Consider the following 21,244-nt stretch of genomic DNA (forward strand, 5'->3'; position numbering starts at 1 on the left):
TTATTAGATATATATTTTAATACTATTATTGTTCAATTAAAAATAGCATTCTCGAACATAAACGCGCACTCGCAAAGCGTAAACACAACAGTGTGACCATAAATAACGAGAAAAAAATTAAAACTAAACATTACTTGTCTATTTTCATAGATTTCATTGAACGTAAGGCATCGTGTTAACACTAAATTAAAAAAGCTAGTTTCTTCATAACATTATTAAATATTTAATTATGTTCTTTAGTTTTCTGAATACTTTTGACTTTTGTCGTAGATAATGAACAATGTATTTTTTTAAAGACAAACTAACTTCGCGGGTTTTTATACTCCTGTAAAAAAAATTCAGGTCGCATGTAAGCTAAGCATTTCAAAAGACCTAATAAAAGTTTTAAAGCGAAACAAGTAACAAAAATGTGATGATTTACAAATTGTTTGAAAAATCTCTAAAACTTCCTCTCGAGCTAAAACAGATTATAAAAAAACAAACACGATCCTTTTCCCTTCTTCCTGCCTCTGACATAAATAAGGAAACATGTTCATTCTTGTGCATTGAAAAATATGTTTAATGGATTCGTTCATTCCTAGCGTACAATCTAACGCAATCAGCACTTAAGGCCCTTGTTAATGTGTTAAAAATAAGGACAAATTATTATAATAACCAACACTTACATTGTAAAAATAGGGAAATCAAATTGAATTGTGATTGAAAATTTCATAGTTTTCAATCTCATTCAATCGACATATTATGCATGGGTTTGCTATGCACAAATGTATGTTTTGCTTGTGAAATTACTATTTATAGTAGTATAGTATGGTTGCGCTACTTAACGCAACAAAGGTATAAGTTACTTTCATTCCAATTAATCTCATAACCTTTACTCATTAAATTAAAAATTAATTTAGTATATTGGTCTTGAGAATTATGTGAAATTTGATAATCAACTATACATTCTAGCTGATGTAAGATTAATAAATTTCGTTAGTCACAGTGCGGTTTATTATAATAATTGTTTAATATATTCATAATTAAATATTGATAGTTTATTCTTGCATAGCAGCTGCCTCGGCCGGGGCAGTGGGCTCGTTGCTGTTCTTCTTCTTGGAGCCGGATACAATGTCATCGATTCTGAGCAAGAGGATTGCGGTCTCTACTGCTGTTTTGTATACCTGCAATTTTTATATGAAATTTTATTATTGTTGCCATTGAGTCAACAGATGTAAAAATGCACCATTACTAAAGGAGCATGTATACATAAGCTGTGAAAATGTTTGTCTAATTAACTACAGCTAGTAACATGTTTCAGACTGTGAGCCCATACCTGCAGCTTGACGGCGAGCGGCTCCCAGATGCCCTTGATGGCCATGTCGACGATGTCTCCGGAGTCGCCGTCGATGCCGCTGGTGACGCTGCCGGCGGCGTGCTTGGCGCGCAGGGCGGTCAGCGTGCGGATGGTGTTGGCGCCGCAGTTCTGTGCCAGCGTGCGCGGGATTATTTCTGAAATGCGATAACGTCATGTAAGACAAAGTTTGTCTTAGGATTTATTAGTATTCTTATTTTCTACTCCAGTTTAGCGTAAAGCTTGTATTAAGTTTAGAGATACAATAGTAGGAGTGGGAATCGAATTTGCAATATTTTTGTAGCTAAGCAGAGTATTCATAATAGATCCGTAATAATTTTGTTGGATGTAATACAAAGATATAGTACGACACAACTTAGATGTAGAATCAGTAAAATTCGTAAAACCGATCACATCCGAATTAAGTGACTTCGAAATCATCAATCTTTATTTATTTGCTATGCGAAAATGATCTTTAAGCAAACGTAATAATTTGTAATGTCATATAACCAAATACATTCGCCAAAATGACGATTGATTGTTTTTTTTTAATTGTCGATACTAACATTTAAATTATGTCGTACTATATCGAGATCTCTATCTATAGTTATTCTGAATAAAAATATTAATGCCTGCTTATGACTACATTCATGCATGCAAGCTAATTAATTCAAAATATTTGTATTATTAATACCAATTGACTCAAATAAAATAGTATCACACTATAGAGCTATATCCTAATTTAAAAGTATATATATTACTAAACTAGCTTTCGCTCACGGCGTTGCGTTATGTATACCACAGACGTGACGAAATTTTATGATGATCGGTTGAGTAAATTGGACGTGAAAGAAACCCACTGTCGCGTTTATAATATTAACGATTGTTGTATAGTATCAGTTTGTGCGTACCGAGCGCGCTGGCGACGGCGCGGTAGGGCGTGGCGTGCGGCGCGCGGGCCGCCAGCGCGCTGCACACGGCCAGCTCGCACGCGCCGCCGCCGGCCACCAGGCGGGGGTTCAGCACCTGGAATCACGACATCCTTGTACGAGTTCTGCATGGGAAACAAGGTTGTATAGCCTATTCCAGATACAGGGGACACGTTACCAACTTTGTCAGTGGGTTGCAGTAATATCATTGATCGAAATCTTTGATAACCTTTGGTACCATGGTATTCAAAAATTGTATTTAAAATGCAGGCGAAGTTATTATGGGAAATTTGTTGTATATCCATAGTATCCAGATCCCATGGAATATGTAAATCCAAAGTTTACTTCTTCATTTGGATTGAAGAACGAATTTGTTTTCTTTTAGAATTAATGAAACAGTCAGTTACTAAGTTTTGTCTTGTTTTGCTCTTATGTCAAAGACCACATTAGAACAGAAGATTTTTTATCAGTTTCAAAAACTGTTTATATAATTTTAAGGATAACTAACCAGATTTTTAGCGACATGTAGAGCGTCTTGGAGATTCCTCTCGATCTCATTCAATATGTCCTTAGACGCACCGCGTAGAAGAATTGTGCAAGCCTGAAAAAAAACATACGAACTCTTTAGTCAAAATATACAAAAAACTTGTAAAATAATTTAAATATTTTAACATTAACAATTTTACGATATGTCCAACCCAAAAACCCAAAAATCTATTTACATAGATTTGCAATAAGTGGCACAAAGTTTAGTTACCACACATCTATTTCAGTTTATGTTCAATCACCTCTATTTGACAAGTGGATTTAAAAATAAAAATATTAAATTAATAATATTTTTTTCTATTATAGTAATAAGAATCAATAGAGATGTTTCCCTATAATTTATTGCGATAGTTAACTATAATTACGACGATTAATTCGTATTAGAGCATGATTTAATATATTTATATGATATGTTATAATTGTTCGTGAAATGATTGTTCAGCATTTTGTCTGTATTCAATTAAATGTAAGAGCAACATAAGTTTCATAACAAAGTTGATTTAACTTTAAAAAAGGTTTGATCTACTACAACTCATTTACTGCATTTCATTTGAGGAACAGCAAATTTTTTTTAATACATTGTATCGAAAGCTCCTTAATTATTTGTAAATTGCAAAAGCTTTTGCAGTATATCTTTAATCAATTCTGTTGTTTTACATCTTATCAAATTAACGTTTTATATTTAGTCATGGAGGAGCTTTACATCTGAATAATTTTTTCTTTATACTTAAAGGACGTCTCAACTTTATAATATAAATTATATGTAAACTAATTAAGAAGATTTTTTTATAAGTCTACATCTTTTACGGTTTGATAAATTAACTGCAACCTGCCTTTTAAATTAATCATTACTACTAGTCTACTTCTGTATATTAAAAAAAAAAAACACACCTTGGGATTCTTGCACTCAGTAACGAATGTGAAGTAGTCGTCGCCGATCTTCTTGACCTCGAAGCGTCCGGCTTGCATGCCCACGTCGCTCTCCTTTAACTCCTCCGTACGGTTGACGATGGTGCCGCCGCAGGCCCTCGCTAGACGGTTGTTGTCGGTTTTACGCAGTCTGCGCGAAAATTATGTATTATATGAAATTGCAAAACATGAAAATAAATGTAGAGGTCTGATGACATGGTCTACTATCTATGGATACCACTGAAGACAAAAGTGAAAAACTACTGGGATTAAAAAAAATTGAAATAGATACTATTTCAACTCACAGGAAGAGCAAGGGATGCTCATGGCATAATGAAAATGCCATTGGACATTGGCACTAAATAAAATAACTACTGAAAACTTTTTCAACCAGAAAACAACAGAAATCAAAAAATTATAAGACTTGGTAGTGCAAACCCAAATGGACCTACACTAACCTTGCCAATGTTTTGTGCAAGGCCATCTCAGTAAAGCTAGTTATGTTAGTATACTGCTACTATATAGAGAATACCAAAATCTAAAATGATCTTTAAAAGTTATAGTTTGTTATATTATTAACAGTCACAACCTAAAGTTGCATAGTTATTGCAAAATAATTGTTACAATATTGAGACATTTAAGTCTCAAAACTATAACTACTTAGAATTTTGTTTTTCAAAAATAATCATGAGCTGGTCTGTTTGCAATATTATCTTTAGAACATCTGTATAAAGATAATAATATTTTCATCAATTATCTCACCTGCGAATAGCTGTAATTCCAGCCTTGACTAGATAATGCTGTGCTAAATCAGATACGCCCTTCTCAGTGAACACAACATCGGGTTTCAATGCAATGATGTCTTCACACTGACGTTGGACATGCTCTTCTTCCAATTGTAATAGTTTGGTAAAGTCCTACAAATTTAATTGATATAAATTGCAAGAAAGAAGGTACATATTCAAATTTTTAGATAGCAGCATTTTTAAGCTTAAATAAAAATTAGGTCGTTAGTTTTGATTTGGTTTGTGGTATTTCGCAAATAGCCTTATTAACTTATAAAGAGGTAGTTATTTGCAGTGATAAGTCATAGAAACACTCACAATGTCATTTATATGAATAGATTTTTATTCCATCATTAATAAAAAGAAACATTGTATGTTTCAATAATGATGTGGCATTTTCAAGACATGACGTATTTTATAATACTAAGATTTTGAATAAATAAAATTTTATATATCTTTCAAAGAAACACTTACTTTTTCTTACATCTAAAACGACTTTGACCTTGAAATACATTTCTTAGCATTACATTTTTTGAAAAAAAAAACAAAATGTAATTAAAAATAACATCTTATCTTAATCTTCAAACCGAATAAGTAATGTTCAATCAGCGTAGGCCGTGTTGATGGCAAATCAAAAGTCAGTAGGCAAAAGCAAAAGGTTGTAAATACTAAATCGGTTACAATTACAGTTCGCTTAAAGAAAGCCAGGTCGTAAGAAAAAACCTTTTGATAATTCCGAATAATATCTTACTTTTGTATTACTTTCAAAACTATAAATCAAGTGTTGCTTGGCATAAAACAGACCTATATTTTAAGATTTTTTATTTCTATAAAATGAATTAATTCTTTCAAATTTTTTATCTATACCTTACTATATAAAATAATAACATTTTTATCGAACAATATGTAACTTTCTATATTATATTATAATCCATATTATAACCAATTAAATAAATATATATTTAAAAAAAAAATCTAAAGTGTATGTTAAAACTAAAATAATATATTTTTTATCTGTATAAATTTATTCATTCTCCATTCTTTTAGTGAACAACCTTAGTGAGGCCTCCATTTTAATTGTTCGTTCACCGAAAAATGGCATTTTGAATGTCGGCAAAAATGTTTTCGTTACTTTGGAAGTCAAATTATAAGTTGATTTACGTAGTTAAGTGAAATATTGTTGTATTAAAAACGAAGATATAGTAATCAGGAACTGTTTGTAGTAAATCATAAAGCGGACTTCTCAACAAAACACTCGGGATATTGAAAAGTACGGTTTGTTTTGGTTCTTTCCTATTCCATTCCATTGGAATAGAGTATATATAAAATAAGAGTCATTAGTTTCCATTTTCTGACTGACTATGTTTAATTAACACTACATAAAAACTACAGCATATTCATGTGAATAAGCTTACCTGATCACCAACAATCTCAATATTAGTTTGGCTCTCTCCTTTCTTGTACTCAAGAGGACAATCCAAAAGGATGATACGTGGATTCTCAATATAACGACGCATTTTTGGATGAGTTACATCTTTGTTGATCATCACACCATTTAATACTTTTGACTCTTCAACTGTACCTCCGGGAATCTTCTCCACTTTAGCATAACTATAACCAGATATGAGAAATTTAAAGCATAATTTAATCATGATACCTAATCAAATTTTCGATAGTAATCACTCAGGGTTGAAACACGAAGTTTTCACCGAATTATGTTACATCTATGCACTGCCACACTCAGGATAATTTCAATTTTGGTTGCATCTTATCACAGCAATATTGACCAGTATAGTGTAGTAGTAAAATAAAATATAGCCAGTGACAGCCGTCATATACCTTCAAAAATTCATCACCAATATAACTTATGCAAAGTTTTTCATTCCCAAGAAATAAATATTCAATTTAATTTGCTATGTCATAGTCAAATTACACATATTTAATTACATACATCATATAAAAGGTTTTTGTATTAGCAGTAAAACTTATTGGACCAAGTCACATTTTTCCACTATTATTGTTCTGTCATTATTTCACAGAATGTAGAGTTAATTCAAAATGGGTGGTACCACATAAAACTAATTATAAAAATATATTAACAACTCTTTATCCTTTGCTTTGTTTGCATTTTAGGGGTTAGACATAAAAGACTTTCTTTGACTTCCCTTCATAAAACTTGTTTCCATACTGAATTTCATCAAATTTGGTTCAGTAATTTGGCCATGAAAGACCAACAGACACACAGTTATTTACGCATTTATAATATTAGTATAAATACCTATACAAACTATATTTAACTATTAGTTTAAATAATTAATGTGTAAAATGCTGGTCTTTAGTAATAATATTTTGAATAATAAAAACTTAATTAAATTAAGAAAGTAAATGATATAATTCTGACACCAAACAATAACTCACTTTTTAATATCAACTTCAACACGACCATTTTCATTGACAGTGACTGTGTTGACTGCATCTAGAGCAATATCTACGGCCAAGTCAGCCCAACGACCAATGTATTTTGTGCCTACACAGGATCGAATCTGAAATATAATAAGTATTATAGATATATAGTATATTATAAGTATTTATATTTTCATTTAAATAATTTATAAAAAGTTTTTTATGTATTTCAGCTTGACATTTTACCTCTTAACGCATATAATGTATGTATATGGGCTCAAAAGAAGCACTAATTATTTTATTGCCATATCTTTAAATTTCTTGACTTGACTTGATCTTTACTTCAACTTTTTATAACAATGCATCATCGATTTTAAAGTTACAATATGAAAGAGAATAATGTTAATCTTATTCAAGAACACAACTTTTCCTTTTGTTAATATTTTGTGACAATTCATGACTAATGCATATTAAACTTAGATCAAAACTTCATACTCACAACTTCTTTAAGCTTATCCCTATCATTAAGATCAATAGGTATAGAGATTTTTTCTTCCAGCAACTTAACGGCATCCTCTAAGGCCTGTCTGTATTCTCTGATGATTACTGTTGGGTGAATGTTTTGGGCAAGGAAGGGTTCAGCAACAACCAACATCTCTCCTGCTAGTACAATTACAGATGTTGTGCCATCTCCAACCTAAAAAATTATATTTCTAATATTTTATTTCATCGTAAGGCATTTAATTATTAATTAACTTTATATATACAATATTGGAACATTATTTTGTTTAGTGTTCACAGTTTATGTATTTAAAATAAAATATCTTAGTTAATTAAAAATTACAATCACAGTTACTAAGGAATTTCAAAGATATATATATATTTCAATATATTGTTTAAAAGTATATATATTTTACAGAGTAATGAAATGTAAATGAATCTTGTAAATTATCAAAGTATATATAGACTTATTACAGATATTTAAAATAAAAATCACTCATTCAAGACATGACTAGTTAAATAGTAAATATATATAACCTCTTCATCTTGTGTTCTTGCTATTTCTATCATAGTTTTAGCTGCTGGATGCTGAACAGTAATCTCTCTGAGTATGGCATTGCCGTCATTTGTCATCACAATTCCACCCATCGGATCCATCAACATTTTCAACATCGCCTGAGGCCCGAGGCATGTTCGAATAACGTCTGCTATTGTCTAAAATAAACATAACATAAAACTTGTTTTAGGACCAAACGATAGGTACTGATGAAAAATATCATTATTCAAACAGATTTAACTGAAATTCACCTTTCCAGCATTAATATTCTCCAATTGAACTTTCCGGCCGGAGTCACGTTTTGTGTTTTGGCCTGAAATAGTATCTCACATTAGTATCAAATGTAAACGAATAATACATACAGAGTCCACAAACTCTACTCACTCAAAACTATTATCGGTTGCTGTCCATACATTTTGATACAATTAAATTATAATCACAAGATCAAACTAAGAGAACTTCCACAAAAGAAAAATTGACCAAATTCACAAATCGCGTGGTGACTAAATTTGTGTTGCCAGTATAAAAAATTAACTATAATATATTTTATAATATAAAGATTTTTTCAACACTATAGGATATTAGTTTTTTCGGAGTAATACAAAAATGTAATTGATTCCGAAATAACTAAAAAGATACGTATTTTTTTGTAAATTTCAATCTATTTTTAGAATTTAATCTTTAATCTTCTTCTATATATATATATATATATATAAAATAACAAGTCCTGACTGACTGATTCATCATCGCCGAGCGTAAACTATTAAAGTTAGGGCCTTGAAATTTGGTGAGTTGGATCGTTTTATTGAGTAGACATCCACTAAGAAAGGAATTTTGGAAATTCAACCCCTAAGGGGGTGAAATGGGGATTGAACGTTTCTATGGAAGTCCGTCATTTTTTAAGTTAGGAACATGAAACTTCATTTTTGAGATACTAATTTAAAATAAGTAAATACGTATTTAACCGTTTCCGGATTTTTTACCCCTAAAGGGGTGAAATAAGGATTGAAAGTTTGTAGGGAATACCGTATTTTTTTAAGGTAAAAACATGAAGATTTACTTTTGAGATACTGGTTAAAAATGAGTAGATACGTATTTAAGCGTTTCTTGATATTCTACCTCTGCGGGGTGAAATAAGGGTTGAAAATTAGTATGGAACTCCGTCATTTTTAAGTGAAAAACATGAATCTTTATTTTTCGGCTACTAATTAGAAATAAGTAGACATGTATTTAAGCATTTCTGCATATTCTACTCCTAGGGGTTGATATTTCTTCTGTAGGTTAGTCTGGATATCAGTCATTTTTGAAGTTATAAGCATTAATCTTTATTTTTGGGCTACTGATGAGACATGAGTAGATATGTATTTAAGAGTTTCTGGATATATAAGGTGTTGAAATTTCTTATATAGGTTAGTCTGGAAATCCGTCGTTTTTGAAGTTATAAGCATTACAATTTTTTTGGTGAGATACTGATGAGAAATGAGTAGATATGTATTTAAGCGTTACCGGATATTCTAACCCTAAGGGTTGAAATAATGGTTGAAATTTCGTATATAGGTTAGTCTTGCAGCCCGTAATTTTTTATGTTAGAAGTATGGCGCGCCAATAATGTCACTGAGGAATTTAAGACCTCAAAAATTATGCAACGGCACCAGATTAATAGTAAGGGTTCTCTATCGTAATGTCATAGGTTACAGTTATCACTGGATGTACTAAAAGGGAAATAGTGTATATTCCACGAATATCTTTGATACCATCAGAATACCCCTTTAATTTCAAGAGAATACAGTCAGCTAGTTAGCTTAAAGTATGCTTCACCATGACTATTAATAAAGCACAAGGTCAAATTTCTAAAATGGCCGGTGTAGATATAAGAGAAGACTGTTTTTCGCATAGACAGTTCTAAATAGCCTGTTCGAGAGTAAGCTATGTAAGCAGTCTGGTGTATCTAGCCCATGAAAGTCGAACCACAAATGAGGTCTTAAATTAACATAATATTTTAAATTATTCTGTAATATAATCAATTTCCACGCGAGCAAAGCCGCGGGCAATAGCTAGTTACATATAAAAGTTAAGTTGCGAATGGATTGCAAAGTCAATTAACTCTTCTTATAAAATTAAAAATGGATATTACAAATTTTATTAATTCTATAGATATTTTGACTACTTTCAAGTTTCTTTACAATTGTTTATTAATGTTTGCTTAAATGTTGGTTTGCACAAAGACGGCGTAAGTACTTCATAAAATTTTTGAAACCGATTTTTAAATGTTACGATGTTACACATTTTGGTACTTAATATTCTTATAATAAAAATATTACGATCAAATTACAATTATTTATTTTTCTTTTAAGACTTAATATGTTGATGATATATTTAGTTTTATATAAAATTTTTAGTAAGATAAGTGCAAATTTTATATCAACACAATCAATAGGTATTTTTGGTAGTGAAAAATAAATTATGAAATTAAAAAAAAACTAAAATATATGTAGAAAAATACTTAAATATTTGGATATTGAGTCATAAAAGCGCATTATTAATTTATTATATCAAAATTAATTTTCTGTATATCACGTGACCTAAACCACGAGCCGCCCTGGTGTGGCGTCAGATAGGCAAAAACTGTCATTTCTATATTTTCAATATCATCTACCACTTTGATAAACAACTTATCTGGAGTTTTAAAGTAATTATTACATTATACTCCAACGATAGAGATTGTAATTCATTTATTATTTTCCAAAAAAATAACCAAATACTTATAGCTGTTAACGTTGAATGAGGACCGGTCGTACTTCGACTGTTGTTTTTAACAATCTGACGTCATCAAAATGACTGACAGCGTTTTTGCGGTAATAAAAAGTGTATTTATTTTGTGGTTTTTTGTTAGGAAAATCAACATATTGAAGTACTTTAACAAACAGTGTTGTCGCTACGATTTTTGAGGCGGGCAACATTAAAAAAAAACAGAAAACATTGGCGGGAAATTTAAGCTCTCTTCTGGATACGCTGGAACCGGGAACATTGTTATAACATTATCTTACATTACTGTATTGTTTTACTTTAATTGCTTAACTTAACCAATAAAGAAATATGTTATTAATTAATTTCGAGAGTGATACATACAACTCATATAAATACACCGTACAAATAACTAGCAGCAGTTATTTAACAAATAACTTTCTTTTACAGTAGTAGAATACCATATTAAATATGATTTGTAATAAAATAAAATAGAATTAATTGTTTTAATTAATTCTACATCAATAAATCATTTATAACAATAAAATAAAATCATGATTTATATTGAATAATATGATTAGTTCATTGGAATAGACTCTTTATTATGTATGTTTTTGTGTGTCTCGCTTCACTTCATGGTATAGTCCTCCTTTAGAGGTAATCATATTCTTCTGCCTGATGCCCTTCTCTTCCATATGACATCCGCTATTTCTCTAATTATTTTATCTTGTCAATCCCTTCTTCTTTTTGATGAAAATCTTATAACTAATAATTTTGTTTTAATTCTTATGATTTTTTAATAATTCTATCTTACGTTATGTTTTCTTTTTAAATTCAAAATGCTACTCTACTAACACGCCTCAAGGTCTTGAATATATTTTTTTATTCACTGCCCAATATTTTTTCTATGTTATGGATATATATATATTTAAGACCCTTGGGATTCTTGGATCCTTAAATATTTTACCTTTAATATTTTTTTTAGGTAAAACATTATCACCAATCAAACATTGGCGGTGTTGTTAATCGTAATTTCCGTCTGTGCGTGATTGGTAACTACCAGGTTTAGTACTCTTACGGATGTAAATACTACTCGTAATAATACTAGTCTGCTTTCTTTATATAGTTGCTTTAGTATAAGAAGTTTGAAAGTTTACTAGATACCAGTTATGGATATCAAGTTAATTCGCAAACCTAAGACGACTCAGTAGCTCCCTATTAATATTTAGACCAGGTTTACTCCAGCCTAGTTCTCCAAATAAAAAATCTAGGACTGCAGAAAATAATTATGGCTGCTTGAGAGCTGTGAGCCGTGTGACTCCTTGTTTAATTTTAAATTACTCTCCTATAAATTGATACCTTGGTCTTTTAATGTATTATTATTATTATTATAAATAGCTTAGTGTAGCTATGTACCCCACAACTACACTAAGTTAAGTCAAGACAAGATATTCATTTATATTTTGTTCAATTCAATTTGGTTTAGCCATTACTTAGCTTAGTTCTATTTAAGCTTAGATCCAAGTATTAGTGTAGACCGTGCCTGAAATTCAGTAAGTATTTTTTTCAGCGCCAGTGCGACATTCATTCTATTAATAATGATACAATATTCTATATTTTTAAAACATTATTCATTAATAACATCGAATATGATATAGCTCCGTATACATATAGAGTAACTTTTGTCAAGAGTTTAGGACACGGCTTCATTTTATAACTTATTAAAAGTAGTTTAGTTTTACCTCACTTTTTAAGACTGGAAACAAAAGCGAACCCCATAATTGTGTCTTTACTTACTCACTCACCCTTCAAACTGGAACACAATAATACTATGTATTGCTGTTTGGCGGTAGAATATATGTCGGGACCTAGCCGGACGGACTTGCATAAAGCCAAGTAAATGTCGTAATTATTTTAACCTTGTGTTTAATTAACCAACAACGTATTGAGATATAATTGAGTCTTTTTAATCAAGTCGTATTTACCAATTTAGTAACTATAATAAAAACGGTGCCAGTTTCCTTCCTTTAAAAAAATGTTTAAACGTTTGTTTTTAATCAAGGATTTGTTATAACTTTTAAGACATAAATAAATTCTTACTGATTATAATCGTAAAATTTCAATCTTAAATCGCCAACGTCCATACTACGTTGAATACACCGGTTCTCGTCCGAACACCGAAGTTAAGCAACGTCGGGCGCGTTCAGTACTTGGAGGGGTGACCGCCTGGGAACACCGCGTGTCGTTGGCCTTTTTTGATATATTTTGTTAAATACAAAATACATTTTAATATTTATAGTCATAGAGTTATTGTATCATTTGTCAAATTGTTTTCAGTCTGGATCCCATTGAAAATAAAAAAGAAATTCAAAGGAATGTTAAAACAATAAATTGAAAGACAATTATATACAATTATTATGTTGACGTTCTAGTCGTGCATTGAATTCACATTCACTATGAGTAAGTATAAAGATGAGAAAAAAACAGGTTTTAAGAATTTAATCAAAATACACCTTCTTTGTTCAAATAGACTTTAAGAAACTTATTGGAATTTACATTGTACAGTTGAACTAAACGGGAATCTACCACTGACACGGAACATGGATTATTTCATCAGAGAATGATCTACTGTTACACGGATGTGCAAGAGCTTTTTAGCCTAATTAAGATGTTTAAAGCTTACTCAATCATGATACACTGATTGGTTGTACATTATATGCGAAATTTATACGAGGGGTTCAAAATCCGCGTAATCGTTGTATAATAAATAATACAAACAAATTATTTTTTTCAAAACTTTTTCAATCCTTACGAGCGCTTATTCAAATTGCCGCTACTCAGTTTTTGTCATTTTTAAGCTTGTGTGCGTGTAACTGCATATCAACATCATTACATAGTATAAAGCAAAGTCGCTTACCGCTGTCTGTCCCTGTGTATGCTTTGATCTTTAAAATTACACAACGGATTTTGATGCGTTTTTTTAAATAGATAGATTGATTCAGTAGGAAGGTTTATATGTATATATAATTGCATTGACAATATAGCAGAGAAACACTGATTATTTATTTTAGAGGTTTCTATAGTGACGTCGTAAATAAACACATTTTTTGCGCTTACATTACAAACGCTGGCTGAACTCTACCAGATAGATCAAAATAATGTAGGTACTACAGTATTGTACACTTTAAAAAGGTCTTCACAAAAATCCACTTTGGTATATCTCTTAGGAATAACCCTCAATAACCATTTTTATCCTTTACATTTTACGAGAAATAATGGCTTATTTCTGAAGCGATTTTAGGCAATACAGCATTAATCCTTATCTAATAAAGTACCTTAAGTACAGATTATGCAATTTAATATAAGATCAATATGGCCCTTTACAGCATGTAATTTAAATGAATATTTTGAAAAATATTACAGATTTAAAATGCAGGGCCATAGCGGTTTGTATTGTCTAATGATAAAAAAGCTGTGAAAAATGTAAGATATTCTGTAGTATATTTAGTATCAGCATTGCACCCGTACGAAGCCGGGTCGGGTCGCTAGTGCGTTTATAAGCACAACTACTAGTCAAGCCAATCGATATAAATTATAGTGTTGCTATTACATTATTTGTTCCGTATATATTTACTATGGATTTAATTTTCAATTGATTGAATTAATTGATTCGACGACTTCCGTGGTTGAGTAGTGTGTACACCGGTTTTCATGGGTATGCCACTCCGAGGTCCCGGTTTCGATTCCCTGCCGAGTCGATGTAGAAAAGTTAATTTGTTTTCTATGTTGTCTTGGGTCTGGGTGTTTGTGGTACCGTCGTTACTTCTGATTTTCCATAACACAAGTGCTTTAGCTACTTACATTGGGATCAGAGTATGTGATGTTGTCTCTATATAAAAAAAATATAAATATAAAAAATAAATTGAGTAATATAACAATCGATCGACTCTCTTTTATTATCAAAATTTGCCGCCAAACTTGTAGTTCAACTTTTGTATGATACGTAAATTCTACAAAAATATATATTACCTTAACCTTTAAGGACACTGCTAGTCTTAAACAATCTTAAAGTATAACCGTAATAGGTTTTTGAACTTTTCATGTTGTGTGTCAGTTAATTAAATTATTTTTTCTATTAAGTTTCTAATATAATAGATACTCAACAAAACATAAAACATTCATATAGTAATAAAATCAACTAATATTATAAATCGAAGTCGGTTTCTGTTTCTCTCTGTTTCTCCGCTAACTTCTTCTAAACTACTCAACGGATATTGATGTGGTTCTCACCGATAGGAAGAGTGAGGGTAGTAGGATTATCGGATTATCAGATTGTCGGATAAATGTATTGTAGCTGTAACAATAAAAAAAATATCTTGGCACTTAAAATAACGCAAATTTAAATAAAATAATATATACAAATATTTAGTATATACATATAAGTCATAGACAAAATAATTTTGATTTATGTTTCACAATTAATTTATATTACTGTAATTTATGATATACTTATTTAAACGAATAAATAAACGTTATGAAAAAATATACCTTCTTCAAATTTTATTGCACTCGTTCAAAGCCAGGGTTGCCAGAAATTGATATTATAATAAATTGGATAACTAGATAAAGAAACAATCAATTACGTTTAAATATTTTATTAGAGATCTAACGTTAAAGACAAAAAATATTTAAATAGTTTTAACAAAATAAAACGTTTACTATTCTACTTATATTTATTTACAACATTTAAGCAAGTTTACATAACAATAAAACGTCTAGTGATAAAAGACTAGCACTGATTTTTGAGATCATTTAAATTAGAGATCAACATAACAACTATCTTAAAATTTAAAATGAAGGAATTATTAAATGTATCGAGTGTTCAGTTGAACACCGATTTCTTTCATTTTGGCATCATTGATTTAAAATTCGAAAGAAGAAAATATATTGTTTATTAAAATATAATTACAAGAGACAAGTACAAGAGAAAGTACGGAAAAGACAGATAGGTACACAAATTAGTATGAATATTACACATTTTTTGTTAATGTTGATGATGAATGAAAAAATGACTTTTTTAAGAGCATATAACAATTATAAGCAAATACTCATTACAAATGAGCTTCAAATACAAAGATTAAATTTATCTCTTCATAAAGGTGTGAATTATATTAAAGATTGATTTATATTATATACACTGGTTTGACCGACTTAAAGTAATGTACCTACCTATATTTAGTTTATATTACTATAGAAAGAACATTATAATAACACGTGTAATTAAATTAATTCGGTATCAATATATGTAAACAGCAAATGTATGTATCTAATTTGCTATAATTTTTTTGTCTAGCACAAAAAATATCGATTTCAAACTTTTTTATCATTGAAATAAAACAATATAATTGATCTTAATAGTATCATATCATTATTTATTTTAATAATATTATTGAATATCGTGAAATAATACTCAGTCCATAATATCTTCTTCCAAATCGGATGATTCACCTTTGGCCTCTTCGTTTTTGTCCTTTATGTCTTCCTTATGATCAGTAGAGTGCAGATTTTCATACACACTTTTTAAATTTCTCATTATGTACGACGTCCCATTTGGTTTACCTAGAAATCTGTTACTTCGCTCAAAGAATTTGTCTGGTCCATCAGTTTGGCTATGATTTGATCGAACGGGGACCGAAAAAGCAGACAAATGACGAGGTTTCTGTCCAAAGTCCTTTCCGAGTCCTTTTTCCAAATTGGGTTCATCATTCCTAACTTCAGAGACACTGTTAGGATCTACTGCTTCTGACATAGCTCTTTTCCTGTCGTAAATATGACCAGAGACGCGTAAATCAATGAAGAAATTTAACGGATCTACTCCAAATTGAGGATTGTAAAGCGGTGGGTACCACATCGGTGGTGGAGGTGGTAATATCAAATTTGAAGGAGGAACAGCGTTAGTCTCAACTGGATTCCTCACAACACATGGTGCTGGCTTGGGAAGTTCCTCTGTACCAACATCGACAAATGTGGACTGTCTTCCAGGAGGTCCAGGACTGCTTGACTTAGGAACTTCAGCTTTTGGAGATAATCTTCTTGGGGACTGATCGCAAGATCTCGGTTGTTTATCTACGGTCAGTTCAAGTGGAACTTCAGGCCGCATTTCGGGTTCCTTCTTATCCTCCTCTTGCTTAGTCCAGTCACGTCGCCATTCTGTTTCGTTTTCAGCAAAGTATTTATGAGAACGACGCTTGAAGCGACGGTGATAATGCGGTGGTCGACAGCCATGACGAGCGTTAACAAACGACCTTAGCATTTCACTAAAGAAAAATGCATGCGGCTGTAGTGGTAAAGCGCTGTAAAGATATGGAGGTGTGGCTGCTAACAAGCGGGAAACAAGTTCAGTGTTCCGTAGCTCCCGCACGTGTGTCTTAGCTGCACTTTCCGCGGGCTTTTCTTCTTGTACGGAGCCCATTATCTGAAAACAAAGGAGTACAATTATTTAACAATATTTAAAAATATTAGAAATTACTTTAGTTGGATAAATTTAACAAATTATAAAAGATCGAATTATGAGGTGCGAGATCACTAGGATTTTGGATAACACAAATGTGAGCGCACCCTTACAATTAATCTGATATTGATCACGCAGGTGCTTTCGAGTTCGTAACATGGTTATTGCCTTAATTCGTTTTGGGTACAAAAAAAATTACTTTATTTTATATGTTACACTGATTGCATATTTAGTTTATTAACATTTTTCTTTTTAATGAATACTTTTGGTTTTCGAAGAAGAAGAAGTCGCTTATTACGGCAATAACAAAAATCATAATAAGTCAGTTTCTCTTTAAAATTGGATTTGTTAAACAAACACGTAGGCGTCTATAGCATGATGTTCCCGCATACTTGTCGGTTCGTCTGTCGACATCGATTTTTCAGCTCAGCGCTGTTTTATTGCCAATATTCGAATGAAGATACATCCGCATTCTAATAGCTGGTCGGATTCGGTTGCTCGTAACATTTTTATTATGGTTTCCATTGCTTCTAAATAAAAGAAAGGTAAAAAATATTTTTATAAGCTAACTTTAGTTCTAAAAAGATGAAAATAAACTTTGAAGTAAATAAAACCCGTTTTGTTACATAATACAATAATTTTACTAGGTAATATTACAAACGCGAAAGTAACTCTGTTTGGCTATTTGTCTGTCTGTCTGTCTGTCTATTGCTCTTTTGCAGCCAAAACACTGAATCCAATTTAATGAAATTCGATATTAAGAGCAAGCTTAAACCTCAAGGAAGACGTAGGCTACTTTTTTATGCCAAGCCCATAAAACTCGAGCGAAGCCGTGGGCGACAATACTTTTATTGACAAAAGTTTAATAATTCTAAGTGGAAATTTATCAATTTCTTATAATTTAACGACTTATATGAATATTTATACAAAAAATCGTGTTTACTCTTTTGACTATTCAGGAATTCATCTGGAGCCAATACTGGGTATAGAATCAGGTCATGATTGGCATAAAAATTAATTGTCATAGGAATCGGAAGCCAACATGTTGAATTTCAAATCCGTACGAAAGGAAAATTGTTCTAATTCAACTTGCGAGATTTGTGACCTAAACAAACAAACATTGCATGTTAAATAAGAGCTTGTAAAATAGTTTCGATGGAATGGAGACAAACAGATATAAATAAGCACAGGTGGTATGCCTTCGTGCAAGCCCACCTCGGTAGCCACCCACTCATCAGATAATCTACGGCCTAACAACAATATTTAGTGTTGTTGTGTTCCGGTTTAAAAGGAGTGAGTCAGTGTAACTACGGCATTAGGTACAATCTAGTTCCAAGGTTCGTGGCGCATGTAAGGAATGGTTAATCGTTAAGTATACTGGCGCTGTAAGACAATAAGGGCGGCGGTGACCACTTACACTTAGGTGGCCCATATTTTCTACCTATGTCATAAAAACAAAGATTCATATATAAGCGATCAAATGCGTTGTGTAGTTTAACACAATACATTTGTACGGCGAATGCAAATTCACATTTTTGAAATTTTGACAAATACTTCATGATTTTCTTCGATGATTGATTTTAATACAAATTATTGAAATTTGAACTAAATTGCACATTTATTTTGAAGATACAATAGTAGATTCGAATAATGATTTTAATTCATATCGAGGTTAAAACTTCACAGCAGCTGATAAACGAAACTCGATCGAATGTTATCAGCGATGGTACAATTGAATTTGTAACAAAAGACCTTGCCTGCTATATTAATAAAGGATCCCTCGATGATTGGAATTAAATGTCACATTACCATATCATTGAGCGAGTTCGTAGTGAAAGCGATACATTGGATTTGTGACAATGGCTGAGGGCTGCGGGGAGAGAGGGGGGAGAGGAGATGTTCACAATAAATTCAGAGTGGCGTATCTCTATTCAAACAGTTGATACGGAGCGTGAAGCGGGATGGAATCTTACGTACGCGACGATGGGTAAACATGACGGCCGTGCCTCCCCTGCGGCTCCGGGGAGTACAGTGCACGGCTAAAGCAAAACCTACGTCGTTTTATATCCGGATTGAAAAAAAATTATTGTCTATGTTTTGAGTTATGGGCTTTGATATATTTAGTACTGTTAACTAAATCGCCATTTAACTATTTTTTATCAACTTTAAGGCTTAGATTAATAAACCATACATTTTAAATTGAAAATCTAATTTGTGGTGACTCATAGAGAACTGATGTTTAGACTAAGTTAAACATGCGCATTTCAATAAAGATCACTATTTGTGATAAGTGTACCTATATAACAAACAGTGGTCGTTTAGTTTGGCGAATAAATTAAAACTTGTCTTCAATAAGTGACTATGGGATTTGTTAAATAGGTTCTTTTGTAGGCGATATGACTAATTTCACTTGACATAATTAATTCAAATCACAATATAGGTTATATAATATTTTTGAAATTAAATAAATCTTTCATCCACCCTACGTTCATATTTTAAGTATTGCGTAACTCAAGTAATTTTCTAATTGAAATACAAGTTTGTTTTTCCTCAAAAAATGTTTAAAAACAAGAATTGAAAATGGAAAGAACTGGTAGTTAAGGACGTTACAAACGGTCGATGAGTATCTTTTAATTATCGGAAATTCTTTCGTTGCTCGGTTCCCAGCGGCTGAAACGAGTGAAATGCTTTATTGTGTTAGGAAACTTAGCGGGGAAATTGTAGATTTTACTTTATTTAGAAACCCACTATAAATGACAACAAAGAATTTTAACTTTATTTTATGCTAAAAAGACATGTATTAATGATACATTGTAATAAACATATTATAGTATACATCTATATTATAGAAAAATAGTTCCCTAAAGTGGTGTCAAAAATTTACCGAATATTAACTAATTGGAGCTTGACAGAAGATTATATTTAAAGTTAAAAAAACATATCGATCAAATATGTTTCAAGATTAAGATATCTGATTTAAAATTATTAGAAAAAAAAATACTATTGTCTTCATATTATATTAAGACACTTGTAAACAGATTATAAAATCAAGTTTAACATAAAAGGCTTAACCAATGAATCCGTATTCAAAAAATTTAATCACGCGGCTAAATCCTTCAACGAATTTGATTTATGAGACAAATTCATTATGCACTAGCTAGAAAATATAGTATTTTCAACCTTACGTTGAGGAAGGAATATTCGTTTTAGCGTTAAATAATATGATTACCAAGGTGTGCCGCCACACGGCTGCGAACGTTTAATTTCCATATTAAAACCGCCACAAAGGAAACAAATTCAAAAACCTCGCCGATGGCGGGGTGGTAAAAGAGATTGCACTGGAGTAAGAAACATCAAAGCGTATTTATAAAATGGATGCGGTATTTGCTAAAAACCTTCTGTGTTAAATTATCTTGTTAAGTCTGCGAGACGACGGTGTACATGCCAAGTTCAGTTACAGTTTAATAAAATTAGATTTATAACTATTAACGATTAAAATTAGGAATATTTTTAAAAGACTAAGTCTTCTGTTTGCTTGTATTATACAATTATATTCGTATATATAATAATAGACTAGATTATCTAGGATATAATATATATAGTTCTAATATAACATAATAATTATATTCGTATCAATTTATAAAATTATAAATCAAGAACCGTGGATCGACATATCGGAGTAAACTTTAAGCACACTCTACATTAAATTAATTCCTTATATTTTATAAGAAAAGTAAGTAAATAAATGTAGAAAAGCGGTAAATGACATCTCAGACAAACGATTAGAGCAAGTCTTGTTTGCAACGAGGATGAGTAGAGCTCCGGAGTATAGGTACGCTAGGAGTTTCTTTGTTTCCAGACCAGTCACTAGATAATTTATGTAATTCGTTGTTATATTCATTTTAAATTAAACACAATTTATATTTCTTCAATGCAATTAAATTTATATTATTTATTTTTAAATCCTATTAACCTAGAACAAATATTTAGCAACAACAAACGAAAAATATATTTATTACTTAAAGG

At 31.3% G+C, this 21,244-nt stretch overlaps 2 protein-coding genes and 1 non-coding gene across 3 annotated transcripts in view; 1 reads left to right on the top strand and 2 right to left on the bottom strand.

Annotated features, from left to right (window-relative positions):
- Window positions 1-8,486, bottom strand: LOC113398552 (T-complex protein 1 subunit gamma). Its single transcript, XM_026637332.2, has 12 exons — window positions 8,347-8,486; window positions 8,214-8,275; window positions 7,944-8,120; window positions 7,405-7,602; window positions 6,921-7,045; window positions 5,918-6,113; window positions 4,480-4,634; window positions 3,700-3,868; window positions 2,771-2,863; window positions 2,245-2,359; window positions 1,316-1,491; window positions 1-1,163 (listed from the first exon to the last, which is right to left on the bottom strand). The coding sequence occupies exons 1-12, from the start codon at window positions 8,375-8,377 to the stop codon at window positions 1,038-1,040; spliced, it is 1,623 nt and encodes a 540-aa protein (XP_026493117.1). The 5' UTR covers window positions 8,378-8,486; the 3' UTR covers window positions 1-1,037.
- Window positions 8,487-12,839: 4,353 nt separating this feature from the next.
- On the top strand, window positions 12,840-12,958 carry LOC113398839 (5S ribosomal RNA). The gene has a single exon (XR_003368933.2). It is a non-coding gene; the product is annotated as a 5S ribosomal RNA (ribosomal RNA).
- Window positions 12,959-16,083: 3,125 nt separating this feature from the next.
- Window positions 16,084-21,244, bottom strand: part of LOC113398553 (uncharacterized) — a 28,189-nt gene continuing 23,028 nt past the window's right edge. The window contains exon 2 of the mRNA XM_026637333.2: window positions 16,084-17,182. Within this exon, the coding sequence (XP_026493118.1) occupies window positions 16,178-17,179 (1,002 nt within the window). The 5' untranslated portion in view covers window positions 17,180-17,182 and the 3' untranslated portion in view covers window positions 16,084-16,177. The remainder of the gene's footprint in view (window positions 17,183-21,244) is intronic.

Source organism: Vanessa tameamea, chromosome 14 (genome assembly GCF_037043105.1).
Source record: "Vanessa tameamea isolate UH-Manoa-2023 chromosome 14, ilVanTame1 primary haplotype, whole genome shotgun sequence".
NCBI lineage: Eukaryota > Metazoa > Arthropoda > Insecta > Lepidoptera > Nymphalidae > Vanessa > Vanessa tameamea.

What these genes read in the sequence shown, in the direction of transcription:
- LOC113398552 (XM_026637332.2), bottom strand. Translation starts at nt 8,377, where the DNA reads ATGTATGGACAGCAACCGATAATAGTTTTGA. An exon ending in GTTGAAGTTGATATTAAAAA is followed by an intron (nt 6,114 to 6,920) that starts GTGAGTTATTGT and finishes ATCTGGTTATAG; the next exon opens with TTATGCTAAAGTGGAGAAGA. An exon ending in GGAATTACAGCTATTCGCAG is followed by an intron (nt 3,869 to 4,479) that starts GTGAGATAATTG and finishes ATTTTCGCGCAG; the next exon opens with ACTGCGTAAAACCGACAACA.